The sequence below is a fragment of the Suncus etruscus genome, chromosome 2 (assembly GCF_024139225.1).
Source record: "Suncus etruscus isolate mSunEtr1 chromosome 2, mSunEtr1.pri.cur, whole genome shotgun sequence".
NCBI classification, from domain to species: domain Eukaryota; kingdom Metazoa; phylum Chordata; class Mammalia; order Eulipotyphla; family Soricidae; genus Suncus; species Suncus etruscus.
The window spans coordinates 127,697,055-127,717,758 of record NC_064849.1 but is presented as its reverse complement, the minus strand read 5'-3'; the positions used below and the strand labels follow the sequence as shown (position 1 = coordinate 127,717,758).

Genomic DNA, 20,704 nt, shown 5'->3' with positions numbered 1-20,704 from the left:
ACCACCTTAGGTCCTGGGTTGGCTGCTTGCAAGGCAAACGCCGCTGTGCTATCTCTCCGGTCCCTCATTTCTTTTTTCGTTTGTTTGGTTTTTGTTTTGGTTTTTGGATCACACCTGGCAGTGCTCAGGGGTTACTCCTGGCTCTATGCTCAGAAATTGCTCCTGGCAGGCTTGGGGGACCATATGGAATGCCAGGATACAAACCAACATCCTTCTGCATGCAAGGCAAATGCCCTACCTCCATGTTATCTCTCTAGCCCCCATATAAATCATTTCTAAGAAGACTTACCTTATTAGCTTCTCTTGTCATTATCCGATTAAGAACTTTCAACATAATTGTTGGAGCCACAGGATTGAAACTGTAAGAATTATATAAAGAATGATATTAAATTTTTACTTTAAAAAAATATAATGCATGGGGCCGGAGAGATAGCATGGAAGTAAGGCGTTTGCCTTTCATGCAAAAGGACGGTGGTTCGAATCCCGGCATCCCATATGGTCCCCTGTGCCTGCCAGGGGCGATTTCTGAGCATGGAGCCAGGAGTAACCCCTGAGCACTGCTGGGTGTGACCCAAAAACCAAAAAAAAAAAAAAAATATATATATATATATATATATATATATATAATGCAGGCACCAGAGTGATAGTAAAGCAGGTAAAGCACTTACATTGCAAGTGATTGGGTTTGATACCTGGGTCCCCCAAGCACTGCTAGGAGTGATTCTTGACTGTAGAGTCAAAAGTAATCTCTGAGAGGCCAGACCCTGAGTTGAAAGCTGAAGGTCCCCAGGTAGTTTTAGGAGTGCTGTTAACCAGAGATATCTCGGCCGAAATATCAGTAGGGCCTTTAAGAGAATGTACTCAGACTTACTTCCTACTAGGGAAGCCTCAGTTAAAGCTAATGAGAAGGGAGGCAGCAATTCAACACTGCCCAAGGTGGGCCGGAGTGATAGCAAGTGGTAGGGTGTTTGCCTGGCACACAGGCAACTTGGGACGGACCCGAGTTTAATTCCCAGCATCCTGCATGGTCCCCCGAGACTGCCAGGAGTGATTTCTGAACTCAGAGTCAGGACTAATCCCTGAGCACTGCTGGTTGTGCCCCAAAAACCCAAAAACAAAACAAAATAAAACAAACAAAAATAAAAAACACCCCACTGCCTAAGGTGTTAGTGTAAGCCCCACAATCAAACACAGAGTAGAAGAGAGTCTAGGACCAGGCTTCCACAGAAATTGCCAAAGACTTGATTGTGCATATAACTAGAGCACTTTCTATACTCCTTAACAAAAGTTGCCCTGCAGAACTGGAGGGTTTGGACCTAAACTTCTTTTTTTTGTTTTTGTTTTTGTTTTTGGGCCACACCCAGAGGTGCTCAGGGGTTACTCCTGGCTGTCTGCTCAGAAATAGCTCCGGGCAGGCACGGGGGACCATATGGGACACCGGGATTTGAACCAACCACTGTTGGTCCTGGATCGGCTGCTTGCAAGGCAAACGCTGCTGTGCTTTCTCTCCGGGCCCGGACCTAAACTTCTTAAAACAAGGTGGACTGTGTATGGCACAAGGGGAACAGATGGGGCCAGAGAAATAGCATAGTGGTAGGGTGTTTGCCTTGCACCCAGCCGACTGTAGACTGACCTGGATTTGATTCCCAACATCCCATATAGTAACCCTAGCCTGCCAGGAGCAATTTTTGACTGCAAAGCCAGGAGTAACCCCTGAATGTTGCAGCTGCCAGGTATGGCCTGAAAACAACAACAAAAAAACCCAAAACCGGGGCCGGGCGGTGGCGCTAAAGGTAAGGTGCCTGCCTTGCCTGCGCTAGCCTCGGACAGACCGCGGTTCAATCCCCTGGCGTCCCATATGGTCCCCCAAGCCAGGAGCGACTTCTGAGCGCATAGCCAGGAGTAACCCCTGAGCGTCACCGGGTGTGGCCCAAAAACCAAAAAAAAAAAAAAAACCAAAAAAAAAAACCCCAAAACCAAGGGGAACAAATGGGGGTCATCCAGAGGATGCTGCAGCAGGTGAAGACCAGTTTTCAGGAGCAGAAATATTCTGCATCCTTTATGAACAGTGTTTCACTCAATCACCCTGGTAACTGCTCTGGTTAGGCCAATGTTCATTATTTTTATGATGCTCTTGCATAATAATTTCCTCACCCACTCTATTTAGGCAGTTAAGATGCTTGTATAATGGTCCGAATGTGTGCCCATAAGCAGAGAAAGAGACAAGGAACCTCAAGGTGAGTCAAGAATTCGACTAAGGTCCATAAGAAGAGAAGGGAATATGGGGCCCTGAGTTCTGAACAAAGACGGACACCGTTTTGTAAAGGACCATTTCTCTTTCTCAAGCCTAAGCTTACATTAACACAGCCCTGAGCTACTTGGCCATATCAGGTAACCTATCTGGAAAGGACACAAGGGAGCAGTATGAAGGTACCTTAGACAACAGCCGATCGTCTTAAAGATCTTCAGAAGCTAGAACTTATCTCATCCCCTCCCTATATAAAATGACTTGAAACAGTAGCAGGGGTCATCTCTTCTGCGGAGACAGCCCTGTGCCCCTAACTGATCAGTTTGGGGCTTGTGGCTAATGGAATAAAGTTCTGTTTTGCTTTTAAAAAAGGTAAATGGGGCAAAGCAAAAGCACAGCAGTAGGACATCTTTCTTGCACACAGAAAACCCAGGATGGACATGGGTTTGATTTCCCCATATGGTTCCCTGAGCCTGCCAGAAACCATTCCTGAGCACAGAACTAAGAGTAACCCCTGAACACCGCCAGGTGTGGTCAAAAAAGAAAACAAAACAAACAAAAACAAAACATAACATCTGAGCATCACTGGGGGTGTGTCCCCCTAAATTTTATATATAAAATGCACCTGGGAAGATTATGAGCAAATTTCTTTCTTACCTAATATTTGAAATAGCACACTCTTCTTGAATTGCTTTGGGAAACAATAATCTTTGATTGTTGTCCCCAGTAACACTGTCAGATATTATAAATATCAGAGGACATCGACCAATCTGTACATAATTCCTAAAATATTAAAACAAAGTTACATTGAAATTTAAGCAATTTCCATTTTAATAGAAAGGTTCAGAAAACTTTTACTGAAAACTCACCTTACAACTTCATGTAAAGTATGAGAATCTCGATAAAACTGATTAGGTAAATCCTATTGAAAACAGGATAAAAACACTCAATTTTATTCCCAAACAAACTTATTTCAAATTTATATTTATTAGCACAGAAAAGTCAGAACCTAGATAATATGTTGCAACCAAAATTTTAAGGTAGGTCAAATGCTACATAGCTGATATTCTAAGTATTAATTGTGCAAGTAAAAGCCATTAATTTTAATGTCAAATCTTATAAAAATACCTTATGATAAAGAATTTATTTATAGTATTTAAAAACTTTTGTTGTTCTATATTGACAGTAAAGTTTATTATCTATAGCTCTTCTTATCAATTTTACTGGAAAAGGTTTTATATCTCTGCTATCAGACATTTTATTTTTTCCCTATTAATGACTATGAAAAACATATCACAATATGTGCCAATGTCTAGTCTACTCTAGTATTAAAAAAGAAATTCAAAAATCATCCTTACTTCAACCAGAATTATCTTCTTATCAGTTCTTAGGTCATCTCCAAGCATCTGTAATTTACTGTACTTAGTTGCTCTTATAAGAAACTCTTTAAAAACTGCTACCTGAGACTGATAGGGAAATATAGGAAAGCTTGATTCTAAAAGAAAACACATTTCACACTTTTATTTTCACAAGTTTTATACATTTTAGTATGCTAAAATATACATTAGTAATATATAAACATTTACATACATTAAAGTGGTTTACCATACTGCAGCCAGTCCTTGAAAAACTTTACATGCTAAAAATAAGATTACTTCCAGTATATATATATATTTTTTTTGCTTTTGTGCCACACCCGGTAGTGCTCAAAGGTTACTCCTGGCTGTCTGCTCAGAAACAGCTCCTGGCAGGCACGGGGGACCATATGGGACACCGGGATTCGAACCAACCACCTTTGGTCCTGGATCGGCTGCTTGCAAGGCAAACGCCACTGTGCTATCTCTCCAGCCCCTACTTTCAGTATTTTTTTAATAGGAATCATTCATAGTGGTGTGGGGAACTGAACTCGGTTCCTTGCATATGCCAGGTATGTGTTCTATCACTATGCTATCTGTATGGTCCTAGGACAGTCATTGTAAAAACAGTCACCATGGAAATTCTCTACAACCATAATATAACATGGTGCTAAAGAACATCAGTTATCATGCTACACTTCTATTAGTACAATAGTAATGTAATTGATAAAACCATTTCTAGATGTCTAAGTATTGGAAATTCTGATTATGGGTGAGATATTATATATAATAAGTATTTCCAACAACAGTTAAACACTAAAAATGAGTTAGTAGGGCTAGAGCAATAGCATAAATAGGGCATTTGCCTTGCACACAGGCAACATAGGTTTGATCCCTGGCATTCCATATCATCCCCAGAGGCTGCCAGGTGTGATTCCTGAGCACAGAACCTGGAGTAACCCCTTAGCACTAAGCACAGATGGTTGTGGTAGCACCCCCATCTCCTACCAAACAAAAGTGAAGGCCAAGGATAGGAAGTATAAATCCTGGCCAAGTGTGAACTGCAGCAATCCCACATTTCTGATCCCTAGAATGTGTATATGTACTAAAGAATGTAAAAGAGGGCTGGAAGGATAGCACAGCAAGGAGGGCATTTGTCTTGCAAACAGCTGATCTGGGTTCAATCCCCAGCATCCCAAATGGTCTCCAGAACCTGCCAGGAATAATTCCTGAGTACAGAAACAAGAAAAAAACAACAACAAACAAACTGAGCACCAAAGGTATTGCCCCACACACATCAAAACAAGAGAAAAGAGGGGCCAGAGCAGTGCCACAAGCAGTAAGGCATCTGCCTTGCATTAGCCTAAGACAGACCATGATTCGATCCCCTCAGGCGTGCAGTATGGTCCCCCAAGCCAGGAGCCATTTCTGAGTGAATAGCCAGGAGCAACCCGAGTGTCATCAGGTGTGTCCCCCACCCCCTCGCAAAAAAAAAAAAAAAAAAAAAAAAAACAAGAGAAAAGAAACTAAAGAATACAACCCTTGGCAAACATATGTCTAAACACTGCAGTTGAAGGAGACGAGAAGCTCACCACAAAAAAGGTGTGGAGCCCCATTGGGCCCCACAGACTGGCCTAAGAAACCAAAAATTAGCTCAAAGAGATTAGTGAATGCTTTAATATCTGGCACTTCATACATTGTTTCCCAAGCACTGCTGGAAGCAACCCCCAAGTAATGCGGGATTTATGGGCCCTCCAAATGGAAAAAAATTAAAACAAAAAGAGTGGGCTAGATTTTATGTGACCTAATTCAATTATCTAGAGTAGTGGTCGGCAAGCCTCGGCTAGCGAGCCACATGCGACTCTTTAAACTTTTTAATGCAGCTCTTCTATGTGCTGGGCGGCTGCTCCAGGAGTCAGGGCTCTGCTCCTAGCCTCTGCCAGTGTGTGCCCTGTGTGCAGCCCTGGCAGCCGGCTCCACAGCTCCAGTTGGGTCATGTGGCATGGAGGAGTCGTGACTTTCTGTGTGACTTTCCTCTGACAGTGTATCATCCTATGTATTTTCGGTTTTAAAAATGTGGCTCTCAAAATAAATTTCAATCATGGTTTTGGCGAGATTTAGCTCATTTGAAAAAAAAGGTTGCCCACCACTGATCTAGAGTAATAATAGGCAATTAGAAATGATTAACACACTCAACCCAAGTTCTATCCATAAGGTCTCCCACACATAGGCATGAACAACTCTACATTCTTAGCACTAACCGAGATACAGGCCACCAGTTAAACAAGTATCACATTAGGCACAGCCCCTAGATGTCCTGAACATTGTTACACACACGACTGAACTGAAATATATAAGCATATATGTTAAGTTAAATTTTATAATTTGGGGGGTGTTTGGGCCACACCCAGTGATGCTCAAGGGTTACCTCTAGCTATATATTCAGATATCACTCCTGGCTTTGAAGGACCATATGGGACACTGGGGATTGAACATAGGTCTGTTCTGGGTCAGCTGCATGCAAGGCAAATGCCCTACCTCCATGCTATCTCTTTGGCTCCTAGTATTTTTTCTTTTTCTTTTTTTTTAAATATGAAACGCTTCACGAATTTGTGTGTCATCCTTGCGCAGGGGCCATGCTAATCTTCTCTGTATCGTTCCAATTTTAGGATATGTGCTGCCGAAGCAAGCACCTAGTATTTTTTCTTATGATCTTCCTACTTTCTTTTTTTGTTTGTTTGTTTTTTGGGGGGAGGGGGCCACACCCAGTAACACTCAGGGGTTACTCCTGAATATGCGCTCAGAAATCGCTCCTGGCTTGGGGGACCTTAAGGAATGCTGAGGGATCAAACTGAAGTCCATCCTAGGCTAGCACTTGCAAGGCAGACGCCTTACCTCTAGTTCACCACTCTGGCCCCTCCTTTCTACTTTCAAAGACAGTTTTTGCCTTATGTTTGATAGTTAAAAGATTTTATTTATACTAATTTCTCAGGCAGAGTTAGAAAAAGGTATATAAATAATGCAAATTTGTTTTTTAATCGAACAAAGCAGTTGAGAAACAAAACCTGGTCCTCAAAGAATCATCTTCTCTACTGGCACAATTCTATTCCTCCTAGTAAAATCAAAAATGAGGAAAAAGGAAGAAAATGCTCTCAAGTAAACTTGATCAGGCTCTGACTTTGTAAAGTAGTTACAGATCAATCAAGTAAAGGAGTTTGTAATACACAACTCCCTCTTAGCCAGGGAAATGGCTCAAATGGCTAGAGCAAATGCTTTATACATGGAGGTCTTGCATCTCATGGTCAGCACCCCTCTCCACTTCCTACACTGAGAATAGTCAGGTGTGGACCAAAACCAAAAGAAACAAGCTGGAAAAAAAAAAAAAGAAACAAACTGAAGTTTTAAAAATTACATATAAAAGGGACCAAAGTAATAGTATAGTGGTAGGGCATATGCCTTGCACGTGGCCAACCTGGGACGGACCTGGTTTGGATTCCCGGTATCCCATATGGTCCCTGAGCCTGCCAGGAGTGATTTCTGAACGAAGGGCCAGGAGCATCATCAGGTGTGGCCAAAAATATAAAAAATAAATAAAAGTGTAGGAAGATTAAAAAATTTTATAAAGTAAACAGACTTTCCCCACTACTTCCACTATTCTTACTCAAAACCTTACCAGGATTAAATATCTCTTTGAAATCATCTTTTTGGAAATCTGGTAAAACTGGGTTAATCCACTCTTGAACTTGAATACCATATTCCTTTGAGAGTATTTTTATAGTGGTTGTCTTTCCACATCCAGGAGGACCTGTTATTAATAAAATAGATCCACCCTGCAACCAAATATGAATATTGTTAAAGATAGAAACAAATGGACTGAAAAGATATTAGGGAGTAAAAATATCTATTTTAAGTGCATGGCCTCAGCTTGAATGTTGGCACACCAAATTATCTCCCAAGCACTGATAGGGGTGATCACTAAACACAAGCTGGGATAAGTTCCAAGTACTGCCAAGTATAGCCCAAAACACCCCCTTCATTCTAAAAAGTAATCAAAATGTACATTATATTTGAATTTTAAAAGAATTTCTAGAAATATTTACTGAAATGTCAAGAAGCAATATGAATTTCACAATGATACACTCTAGAATAAAGCACCTTTAGATAAGAGCATCTTATTTCATGAACTATAACTCAATTCTTGTATTATTAGTTGGAGACAGTATACCAGGTGGGGCACTTATATCCCAAATGGTCCCCTGAGCCTGGAATGCAGAGCCAGGAAAAACTCCTGAGCATTGCCAGATGTGGACTCAAAACCAAAAAATTTCCAAAAAGCAAAAAAAATAAATAAAATAAAATAAAAAGAAAGAAATGAGATATAGCTAAGGATATGTCTCAAATGTAAAATGTGCCTTGCATGTCTGAGACCTGTGTTTGAAAGTTGGTACTCCCACTCCCACATACACACATAAATAGCTAGAGAAATAATATAGTTGGTAGGATGCTTGCCTTACACATGGCTCATGCAGCTTTGATCCCTAGCTCCTCATATAGTCCCGTGAGCCCTGCCAAGAATGATCTCTGGGAGGAAGGGGAAAGTGAGGGAGGGAGTCTGAAATATCTTTACCAAAAAAAAGGACCCTAAAAAGACTGTAGGCTGTACCAGGAGTAATCCCTGAGCGCCACTGAGTATGGGCCAAAAACCAAACAAAAAGACAAAGTCATATAGAAGACGAACCAGGAAGGCAACTATTCTAGAACTTTATAAGATCTATATAAAAGTTACAATAATCAGGGCAGGAGAGATAGCTACAGCATTGGGATAGAGTGCTTGTCTTGCATGTGGCTGACTCAGGTTCAATCACAGGTAACCACATGGTCCCCTGAGTCTGCCAGAAGTGAATTCTAAGTGCAGAGCCAGGAATAACTCCTGAGTGCTTGCCAGGTGTGGCCAGAAACAAAAAACAAAAACAAAAACAAAAAGTTCAACAAAAAATCAAATACAATGTGTGATCTTTGATCATATACCACCTCAGCTACCCCCAAAAGTAATTTGGGAACAACTGAAGAAACGTGAATTGACCATTAGATAACTATACAGAGTTACAACTGTTAAATAATGGTACTAACATTAATATTAACATATAAATAGCAAAATGCCTTTTTTATTTGGGGCCATTTCCAGCAGCAGTATTTAAAGATGTCTCGCAGCTCAGCAATTACTCCCAGAAGTACAAACTTTGTGTTCAGTTCACAGAGCTACCTCTACTGTCCTGGAAAATTTTTCTGGAGGAGGATGTTGGGACTAAAACATGAAGAGCAGAAACTACCACTATCCTACATCCCTAGCCTATGAAAATGCCTCTCCTGCCCAACTCCCAGGGATACTCAGCTGGGGAGTACGGAATTTCAAGACCAGGATTCAGTGCCCACACTCACCAGTGCACATAGGCCTCTCAGGGCTCTAAGTGTTTGGAGAGTCAAGCAGTGCCAGAGAATGAACTCAAGACCTCAAATGTGGATAGGTCAAGGGAGGTATCTCTCTGGCCCATAAAAATATTCTTAAGGGCCAGAGGAATAGCATAGCTGTAGGGTGTTTGCTTTGCACACTGTTGACCCAGAACTGACCCGGGTTTAATCCTCGGCATCCCATATGGTCCCTGAACCTGCCAGGAGTGATTTCTGAGTGCAGAGTCCGGAGTAACATGAGTGCCACCAGGTGTGGCCCAAAAAACTAAACAAATATATATATATATATAAACCTCATATGGTCCCACTAAAGCTACCAGGAACAAGTTCTGAGCACTGCTGGATATGGGCCCCAAACCAAAAATCATTATAATATGAGTAAAATAAAGTAAAAGTAAAAATGAGATGGATATAAGTTTTTATCCCTGAGTTTCCTCTAAGGAAACAGGTGAGTGACCAAGCATCTGCTTGAAACTATGAGGCCGAGGTCAATCTTAGAAGGGTCTCCAGGCACCAACTAAAAATCTGGCAAAATTGATGTCTGGGATCATGAGAGAGGACTTTAAGAAAGGACACACCTCAGTGAGCATTGTGACCAAAATATGCAAGAACACAACTGAACAGTAGGATCAGCAGGGAGCATAGCCAAGTGCTTGTAACCCTTAAATCATACACAGTAAAAAAAAAAAAAAAAAAAAAAGGAAAGGGTATAAAACACAAAAAGAGATGTTTATTTTCAGATAAATAGAGATATAAATAAAGAGGGAATATCATAAATATAAGAAATTCATTTAGTATTTTTTTGGTTTTTGGGCCACACCCGGCGTTGCTCAGGGGTTACTCCTGGCTGTCTGCTCAGAAATAGCTCCTGGCAGGCATGGGGGACCATATGGACCCCGGGATTCAAACCAACCACCTTTGGTCCTGGATTGGCTGCTTGCAAAGCAAACGCCACTGTGCTATCTCTCTGGCCCTCTGTTTGCTTTTTTATTGGGTCACACCTGGTAGTACTCAGGGGTTACTCCTGGCTCCATGCTCAGAAATCACTCCTGCTAGGCTTGGGAGACCATCTGAGATGCTGAGGATTGAACCCAGGTCAACCGTGTGCAAGGCAAACGCCAGCAAGAAAACGCCTTACGGGGGCTACAGATGTGGCTCTTCATTTATTACTTTCTCCTTTCCATTATACTTAAAAAGATCTCAAAAAGTTTAAAAAGAAAGATTATTTCTACCTTGAGAGATAATAATAATTCTTGAATTATAAAGTGAAACAAAAACATTAATCTAAAAAACTATGACTGCTTTAGGATACATTTAGTTCAAAAACTACCATGTAATTTGCCTACTTGTTTCAGTTCCAGGTATGCAATATGCTGTAAATATACTAGCACCTTAACTGACTTACTGTGCTTTAAATAAGATTTAAGTGTGGGAAAAGAGATACAAATAAAAGGGGAAAACAAAAACTAAGAATCTTTTAATCAGGCCAGAGAATTTCCTGTGCAGGTGATCTAGATTTATTTAAACAATTACATTGCAAAAGTTTAACCTCTTACTAAAAAACATTTGAAAGTAAATATTTTAAGCTGCATTTCTTATTTAGTTACCTGTTTGGGATGCCTTTCCAAGACTTCTGCTTTTAACCAGTTTTCAACTTCTTCAATTTTCTTTTTATGCACAGCAAGTTCATGCTAAACATTTCAAGATTAAAATAAAACATTTCAACCCAAGAATTTTTGATGCACAAGCAGAGACTAATGTTAACTAAGTATTTTCAGTTTAAAAATATCCATCAAGGGCCCGGAGAGATAGCACAGCGGCGTTTGTCTTGCAAGCAGTCGATCCAGGACCAAAGGTGGTTGGTTCAAATCCCGGTGTCCCATATGGTCCCCCGTGCCTGCCAGGAGCTATTTCTGAACAGACAGCCAGGAGTAACCCCGGAGCACTGCTGGCTGTGGCCCAAAAACCAAATATATATATATATCAAACATTAAACTTAAAAGTCCTTCTAAAAATTTTAATATCATTCTGGAAAATGTATATCCTTAAGCTAACATAAAAATTTTGACAAATTTACAGTTATAAAGTTTTGGGTTTTTTGTTTTTTTGGTTTTTGGGCCACACCAGATGATGCTCAGGGGTCACTCCTGACTATGCAGAAATCGCTCCTGGCTTGGGGACCATATGGGACACAGGGGATCTAATGGAGGTCAGTCCTGGGCCAGCCGTGTGAAATGCAAATGCACTACCACTGTGCTATTGTTCAGGTCCCTACAGTTATAAAGTTTTAATTAAAACCTTTTTGTTTGGGGACTATACCCAGCTCTGCTCAGGGCTTATTCCTGGCTTTTTGCTCAGGGATCACTTATGGCAGTGGTATGAGGATCATACATGGTGCTGGAGGTCACACTGAAATTCAACACATGCAAGGAAAGTACCTTAACCCCTGTACTTTTTTTTTGTTTTTCAGGCCACACCCGTTTGATGCTCAGGGGTTACTCCTGGCTAAGCGCTCAGAAATTGCCCGTCTTGGGGGGACCATATGGGACGCCGGGGGATCAAACTGTGGTCGCGATCTTTCCTTGGCTAGCCCTTGCAAGGCAGACACCTTACCTCTAGCGCCGCCTCGCCGGCCCCACCCCTGTACTATCTTTATAATCCCAAATTATTTTAATTTAAAATGCCTTTGAGGAAGCAACTTATTTGACAGGGGCACTGTAATTAGCAAAAATAAATTAACAGCCGGGAAGGTGGCGCTAGAGGTAAGGTGTCTGCCTTGCAAGCGCTAGTGTAGGACAGACCACGGTTCGATCCCCCGGTGTCCCATATGGTCCCCCCAAGCCAGGGGCGATTTCTGAGCGCATAGCCAGGAGTAACCCTTGAGCGTCAAACGGGTGTGGCCCAAAAACCTAATTAATTAATTAATTAATTAACAGAACAATTTTCTTCTGGGTTAAAAAATTGATAAGTAATGGCATAGATTAACTATAAAGCAAATCTGAGTCTTGGGGACAGGAACATAAGATCTAGAATGATTTGGTCTTTATCATTTAGACAGAAAGATTTTTGTAATAATCTGAAAATGTACCTCTTCCTAATATCAAAATATGTAGATTCAAAAATTATATATTTAATACCTGAGTTTCTGGTTTGTATTTATCCACCCATGGTTCATTTTCAGAAACATGTTCTTTTAATTTTTCCAGACCATAAATCTGTTCTGAGGAAGATAATTTTCTCTTTCCAGTAGGTAATCTGCCATTTCTTAATGTGCTAGGAAATTTCTTTCTTCTGCGACTTGAATTATTCACACCTACTGATGTGGCAATGATAGTAGAGATGCCTGCATTCACTGAAAAATCATCAAATGATGGATCTACCCAATCTGTTACCTGAAAAACAAGCATCAAAATATTACTACACATTTCATATTTATTTCCTAGATTACATATTGTTACCATACATACTCAATTGTAAGCTGAATTTTTCAGCACAAAATTTGTGCCGAAAACCCAAACTCAGCATACACTCAGGTCATACAGGTTAAATGCATAGTCTCCAGTTGTCTTCTGCTGTCTGCTGGAGGGGTCGGTGTTCAGCTCAGTCCACAAGTCAAGGCTGAGCTGAAGAAATAGGTGGCTGAACTGAACTGTATGCCACTGAACTATTTAAGCCACAATATTCTGCGCTTTGAATGAGACTGACAGCAGTGGTATCTGCGAACTCATTGATGATGACAATGTCTATGCTGATACCCTCACATCAGATACAGCTGAAGCTCTGTTTGGACACACAGATGAGGAGGAGGAGGAATCCAGTTTTGAAGGATTTTAACCTTTGTAATTTAGCTTGATTACCTTTTAAGCTATGTTTTCTGCACTTTAAAGTTACTGTTGCTAGTTTACAGTTTTTTAGCAATAAATATCGAAAAACATTTAACCTACTGATTCCTCAATTACTGTAATTGTTTTGGGTATATTTTTTATTTTTTGAAATTTACCAGTAGCTGCTGCATCTTCCATCTCGGCTTATACTTGAGTCACTAAAATATCCCAGCATTTAGGGTAAAATTATGGGGTCAGATTATACTCGGGCCAGTTTATACTCGAGTATACAGGTACTTTGATGTAACGTACTCTCTAAGAACAGCTTCATATATTTGCAATATAGTTTGTTTCAGGGTCACACTGGTGGTGCTTTGAAGCCAACTCCTGGTTCGCTGCTCAGGGAATGATTCTGGTGGTGTGTGTAATGCAATCGAATTGGCACCTTCAGTTAAGCAGAGAATTAAATAAACTCATATGGAGACACACACACATGTCAAAGCTTGAGTTCTGCTAGGCAACTATTCTGAGTTCATTTATTCAACACAATCCCACCCCAATAGGTCAGCCATTTAAGTTCACTGAAACATTAAGAATAGTTAGTGAGCACATAAATATTCAACAGGTAAAGAGTAGAGGATGGGATATTTCTAATCAGTTTGTATTTCTAACCTTTCTTATTCTATTTTTGCCTGTGTTCTGTTCTATTTTGCCACTACATCTAAAAGGGGATAAAGTGACATGCATGGTAAGCCTATGATGTGTAAACCAGTGTCAAAAAAGGAGGGAGGCAGGGAGGGAGGGGAGGAAGAGGAGGAGAAGGAGAAGCAAATTGCCTGCTCCAGAACAAACGGGGATGGGGTTTTGGGAGGGGAAACTGGTGACATTTGGACATTGGTGGCGAAAAAACTCATATGGAGACACACATACATCCATGCACACACACCATTTTCACCACTGTATTGGTGAAAGGTGGTGTACATTCTATGGCTGAAAATCACGAACAATTTTTTAACCACACTGCTTAAAGTAACTGTGAAAATAATTAAATGAATAAATAAATAACCCTAAAAAGTCTTATTCTATGCTTGCCTGGCACATTTGTAGCTAGAAGTATTTGTCATTTATTTTATTCTTTCCTGGGTGTACACTTGCATATCCTTTATATTCCAAGACCTAAATTATTTTACCTAAACATAGTTTATCCTTGGAGGTTTTTATTAGGGACATAAATTCCCACATGGGTGCTTTCAACTCATGAGAGACTGGGGATCTAATTCAGGTCCAGTGTCCATAAAGTATATTTTCAAAATTTAAAATTAAAATCTCAGAGGGCTGAAGAATAGTAGTGGGTACAACGTTAGCCTTGCACACAGCTGACCTGGGATCAACCCAGCATCCTATATAGTCCCCGGAGTCTGCCAGGACCAAATTAGAATGCAGAACCAGGAGTAACCCCTGAGTGCCGATGGGTATGGCCCAAAAACCCAAATAAATAAATAAATAAATTCTCAAAAATCATTTACTTAAATGTTCTCACTTTTCCTTTCTTTTTTTTTTGGTTTTTCGGGCCACACCCGTTTGATGCTCAGGGGTTACTCCTGGTTAAGTGCTCAGAAATTGCCCCTGGCTTGGGGGACCATATGGGACGCCCATGGATAGAACCGCGGTCCTTCCTTGGGTAGCGCTTACAAGGCAGACACCTTACCTCTAGCGCCACCTCGCTGGCTCCATGTTCTCACTCTTCTATTTTATAAAAAATGCAAAAGCTGTGGGCTGGAGCAGTAGCACTGAGTTAGGGCATTTGCCTTGTGCACAGCTGACCCGGACAGACCTGGGTTCAATCCCCGGCATCCCGTATGGTACCCTGAGTTTGCCAGGAACAATTTCTGAGTACAGAGACAGGAGTAACCCCTGAGTGCTGCCAGGTGTGGCCCAAAAACAAACAAAAAAATGAAATGCTTACTTGTAATGGTAATGTCTAATGTCATGTAAAGAAATATAAGCTTAATAAAGAATAAAGAATAAACTTAATTATATTAAATAATTGCAATCTTTCCAAAATAAAGAGTAAGCTCATTCTGTAAAAACTCATCTATTGGTGGGCTAGAGAGATAGCACAGTTGTAGGGCGTTTTCCTTGCATGCAGCTGATCTAGGACAGATGGTAGTTCGAATTCCTGCATCCCATATGGTCCTCCCTAGTCCCCAGTCTGCCAGGGGCAATTTCTGAGTGCAGAGACAGGATTAATCAGAGCCAGGATTAACCCAAATGACCCATCACCAGGTGTGACTCAAAAATAAAAAATAAACCCCCCCCCCACAAACACTACTATCTAGACCAAGCTAATAGCCTAAGAACCATTTCATACCACGGACATAATGGCTATAAGTTTTAAGACATTATAAAACTATGCAAACTCTGGTACTAGGTCAGATTTTATAAAAATTTTGAAAAGAGGGGCTGGAGAGATAGCATGGAGGTAAGGCATTTGCCTTTCATGCAAGAGGTCATCGGTTCGAATCCCAGCGTCCCATATGGTCCCCCGTGCCTGCCAGGAGCAATTTCTGAGCATGGAGCCAGGATTAACCCCTGAGCACTGCCGGGTGTGACCCAAAAACCACAAAAAAAAAAAAAAAATTTTGAAAAGATATGCAATTCTAATACTAAGCCAGAATTCAATGTGTTGTTAAGAAAATGACCCAAGATCTCACACATGCAGTGTATATGTTCTATTTCTAAACTACATCTCCAGCCTCAATGATTAGAAATTTATTTGGGGGGCCACACCCAATGATGATCAGAGATTACTCCTGTCTATGCACTCAGAAATTGCTCCTGGCTTAGGGGACCATATGAGATGATAGGGGGATGAAACTGTGATCTGTCCTGGGTCAGTCTCATGCAAGGCAAATGTCTTATTGCTGCACCATCACTCCAGCCCGAATGATTAGAAATTTTTTTTATTTTATTTATTTTTTTGTGTGTGTGGTTTTTGGGTCACACCCGGCAGTGCTCATGGGTTATTCCTGGCTCCAGGCTCAGAAATTGCTCCTGGCAGGCACGGGGGACCATATGGGATGCCGGGATTCGAACCAATGACCTCCTGCATGAAAGGCAAACGCCTTACCTCCATGCTATCTCTCCGGCCCCAATTAGTTTTTTTGTTTTGTTTTGTTTTTGGGCCACACCAGGCGGTGCTCAGGGGTTACTTGGCTATCCGCTCAGAAATAGCTCCTGGCAGGCACGGGGGGACCATATGGGACACCGGGATTCAAACCAACCACCTTTGGTCCTGGATCGGCTGCTTGCAAGGCAAACGCCACTGTGCTATCTCTCCAGGCCCCAGATTAGAAATTTTTAAAGATAAATTTTCTTCACTGGCAATATTGAGAGTCCACTCCTAGCTTTGTGCTCAGTACTAAACTGGCCACATGCAAGACAAGCTCCTTTACATCTGTACTATCTCTCCATCCCCAAGACAAATTTTCTTTTTTTTTTTTAAATTTTTTTTATTTTGAATTATGAGAACAAAGATGCAAAGAAAGAGGACAAGGTAAAGTTACAGTGGAAGGACAATCACACATAACATAATTCTCAGAAGAAGTCCCCTTGCTGATATCTTAACTTTGAACTTTCAGCCAAAGAACATTAAGATAAATAAAACAGAATCCATGTACAATTACTTTGTCCCTCAAGTCCCCAGATTGTAACACATTATAATATTTCTTAACAGCACACAAGGCAACAAATTTTCTTTTTTTTTTTTTTTTTTTTGGTTTTTGGGTCACACCCGGCAGTGCTCAAGGGTTACTCCTGACTGTCTGCTCAGAAATAGCTCCTGGCAGGCACGGGGTACCATGTGGGACACCGGGATTCGAACCAATCACCTTTGGTCCTGGATCGGCTGCTTGCAAGGCAAACGCTGCTGTGCTATCTCTCCCGGCCCATATTTTCTTAAGATTCCAGCATTACGGGTCCGGCGAGGTGGCGCTAGAGGTAAGGTGTCTGCCTTGCAAGCACTAGCCAAAGAAGGACCGTGGTTTAATCCCCCGGTGTCCCATATGGTCCCAAGCCAGGGGCAATTTCTGAGCGCTTAGCCAGGAGTAACCCCTGAGCATCAAACGGGTGTGGCCCAAAAAAAAAAAAAACAAAAATAAAAACAACCAAAAAAAAGATTCCAGCATTATGGGGCCAGAGAGATAGTGTAGCGGTAGGGTATTTGCCTTAGACGTTAAAGGATGGTGGTTCGAATCCTGGCATCCCATATGGTCCCTGAGCCTGCCAGGAGCAATTTCTGAGCCTAGAGCCAAGAGTAACCCCTTAGCGTTGCCGGGTGTGACCCCCCACCCCAAAAAAAGATTCCAGCATTATAGCCAGAGTGATAGTACAAATGCTTTGTATGCAGTTAATCCAGTTAACCTTCACCACATCTGGCTAGGAGTAATCTTTAAGCATGGAGCCACAAATAGGCTTAAATATCAGCCAGGTGCGGCCCCAACTCTGTTCCCCCCCACCCTGGGTTCCCCAAATCCCAAAAAACAAATCTGCAAAATTCTATATTAATGCTTGGTTTGGGGGAATTTCATGACTGGTTAACAAAAGGAAACAAGATCTTATCTCCCCTTTATTAGACATTTTAAGGTCAACTAAAACAGAGATTAGAAACCATTACTTTGACAGAATTAAGAAGTCATTAAGAACAGATAAAAGTTTCTCTCTTTTTTTGTTTTGTTTTGTTTTTGGCCCACACCTGGCTGCACTCAAGGGTTACTCCTGGCTTTGTGCTCAAGAAATTACTCCTGGCAGGCTCAGGGGACCATATGGGATGCTGAGGATCAAACCTGAGTTGGCTGCATGTAAGGCAAATGCCCTACCTGCTGTACTATCACTCTGGTCCCCAAACATGTATAGTTCTTTTGAGGCAATTATTATGTGACCATTTGAATGCATCATACCTTTGTGGAAGACAGCTTTGGTCTAAGAGAAGTTTCTGACATCATAAACTGTCACGGTTCTCATCCATAGTATACAATCTGTATTACATTAAAGTATTGTTCTCCTAGAGGAAAAAAAAAAAGAAAATCTCAAACTACAGCCTCATATATACTAATGATACATACTAATATCAAAATCATAAGATTCAAGAATAGAAAAAAATAACAGGAATGGATAGACATGTAAAGCAGGTAGGGCACTTTTCTTATACACAAATGTTCAGGATTCTACTTGGCATTTCACGTGGTCCTTGAGCATAACTAGTAGTAGATCCTAAGTGGAGAACCAGAAATAAACCCTGAGCACCACTGGTGGTGGCCCAAAAACAAAACTAAAAGAGGGGGGAAAAATCATAAACAAAAGTGAAGCAATATATTAAAATGCTAGAGGAAATTTCATTTCTTTTTTTTTTGGTTTGTTTGTTTGTTTGTTTGTTTGTTTTTTGGGCCACACCCAGCCGATGCTCAGGAGTTAATCCTGGCTGTCTGCTCAGAAATAGCTCCTGGCAGGCACAGGGGGCCATATGGGACACTGGGATTCGAACCAACCACCTTTGGTCCTGGATCGGCTGCTTGGAAGGCAAACGCCACTGTGCTATCTCTCCGTGCCCGGAAAATTCATTTCTAATAGCTGCAACTATCAACTATCAAATTACTTACGATGCTATAATGCTTTTCTTTGTTGTTAGTTTTTTTTTGGGGGGGTCACACCCAGCAGCGCTCAGGGGTACTGCGTTCAGAAGTCACTTCTGGCAGGCTCGGGGGACCATATGGGATACCCGGAATCAATCAGGCTCTGTCCGGTGTTGACCACATGCAAGACAAACAACCTACTGCTATGCTATTGCTCCAGCCCCTGTTGTTAGTTTTGATTTGGGGTCACACGTTGTTGTTTTCAGATACTATTAAGGGATCAGGAACTTTGTGTGGCAAATTTACAGGGCCAGGAATCTCACCTGATCCTGCATGCAAAGCATGACTGCTATGTGTTTGTTGTTTTTAATCAAAAGTAAACAGTACAAGGGATAAAGCTACCTGGCACACAGGCAATCTGAATCCTAGGCAACTTATATATTCCCTTAAACCTTTTGCTAGGAATAATCTTTGAGTGCAGAGCCAGGAATAAGTTTTTAATACCGCTGGGTGTAGCCCAATAACAATAAAAACAAAAACAAAACAAAAACGAAACCCTCAACAATGTAGTAAAGAATATAGGGAAAAAAACATTTGTGTCTCCATTATTGGACTTTAAAGAAAAGCAGAAAATTCTATTGGTTTCGACTTTAAAGTGAACATTAAAATTTCTTCATTCTGGGACCAGAGAGATGGCATGGAGATAGTGCATTTGCCTTGAATGCAGAAGGTCGGTGGTTCAAATCCCAGCATCCCATATGGTCCCCTGAGCTTGCCAGGAGAGATTTCTGAGCATGAAGCCAGGAGTACCCCTGAGCGCTGCCGGGTGTGATCCCAAAACCAAAAACCAAAAAAAAAAAAAAAAAATCTTTCATTCTAAATTACAATTACAGTTTATATTACCAAAAATTTTTATTGCCAAATTTCCTCAAAGAACTGCACAAAATGAATTCAGATCACTAACTCTGGAGAATTTTTAAATCTAAAATTCTGAATTGGGGGGAGGATGTGGAAACACACCTCCATCCATGATATGCAGGGGTTACTTTTGGCTCTGCACTTGGAAATTATTCTGGAGTTCTCCGGGGTCATATGGGATGTCAGGCAAGTGCCTTCCTCCCCCCCATACTGTCTAAGATCCCTTGACTCTAATTATTTCTACGGAGTAGTTTGTTTTTTTTTTTCCTAAGGCGTAGTTTTAAAACTATTTCTATTATCCTTTTTTTTCTTGCAGTGTCACAGGGATAGAACCTAGATCAAACAAACATACAAGGCCACTCTATCAGTGAATTACATACCCAACTCAAATGTGCTAAAAAAAAAACTGGCAACATCGTTTTTTGACTTCAATAACCCTTCAATATTTATTCAAACTAGTGAATATTATCAACTTGAAGCAAAAAAAAAAAAACAACAACTTAATATACAAATGCCAGAAATTGGAAAGGATACGTATTTGATTCATAATATGTTGGAATACATAATTTATGGAATGCAACTCTCAATTAAAAAATTGAAATTTGGGGGGGGGATGACAAAGAAGGTTGCGTAGGTGGAAATAACACCTATTGGAATGAATGTAGTGGGCAGTGGTAACAAGGTTGTCACGATCTGAAAGCCACGCAGAAGGCCACAGGGGCTCCCCGAAAACAAGATCGAGCAAGACCTACTTAGGAAAAAAAAAAAAACTGGTTAACGGGCCTCGATGACACCGTCCCAGAAATGAGACGTCAGAGAGGCAGGAGCGCTGTCAAGAAACTGACTAGCTCGACTCTCTACCACCTTACACACCACACGGGTGACCATATGCTCAAACGTTCTCCCCAGAACCACTTTTGCTCTCTGAGGGCGAGAGAAGAAGAACACGTCGTGCATCCCCAGTTCCAGGACTGAGTTCGAAACCCTCCACCCCTCAGCCCCAATCGTGATGGACTCGTCGGGAGGAGGAGCCAAGGGAGCCCGGGAAGGCATGAAGGCAGAGATGGATTCCTCGCCTCTTTAGGACTTAACACACAGAAAAGCCGCCATCGCGGCCGACTTACTTTTGGGGAGCTGCCGTGACCTCGCTGGAAAAGGAACTGAGGTGCCTTGATTCTTCTGCAGATAAAAGAGCAGAACTCACCCAGCCCTGTCTGGGCTCAAAGCCGAACCTCTCGAGTTACTCCCTCCTCCCGGGGT

General features: G+C 41.4%; 1 protein-coding gene and 1 non-coding gene across 2 annotated transcripts in view; both read right to left on the bottom strand.

The window, feature by feature from the left end:
• Positions 1-20,692, bottom strand: part of RAD17 (RAD17 checkpoint clamp loader component) — a 40,623-nt gene extending 19,931 nt beyond the window's left edge. Inside the window, exons 1-9 of the mRNA XM_049768765.1 lie at positions 20,565-20,692; positions 17,855-17,955; positions 12,210-12,464; positions 10,680-10,763; positions 7,277-7,433; positions 3,607-3,743; positions 3,118-3,170; positions 2,906-3,031; positions 290-359 (exon numbers count right to left, since the gene is read on the bottom strand). Coding sequence (XP_049624722.1) covers positions 290-359; positions 2,906-3,031; positions 3,118-3,170; positions 3,607-3,743; positions 7,277-7,433; positions 10,680-10,763; positions 12,210-12,464; positions 17,855-17,899 — 927 coding nt within the window. The 5' untranslated portion in view covers positions 17,900-17,955; positions 20,565-20,692. The remainder of the gene's footprint in view (positions 1-289; positions 360-2,905; positions 3,032-3,117; positions 3,171-3,606; positions 3,744-7,276; positions 7,434-10,679; positions 10,764-12,209; positions 12,465-17,854; positions 17,956-20,564) is intronic.
• LOC126003084 (U6 spliceosomal RNA) lies at positions 6,190-6,296 on the bottom strand. The gene has a single exon (XR_007493627.1). It is a non-coding gene; the product is annotated as a U6 spliceosomal RNA (small nuclear RNA).
• Positions 20,693-20,704: the final 12 nt, after the last annotated feature.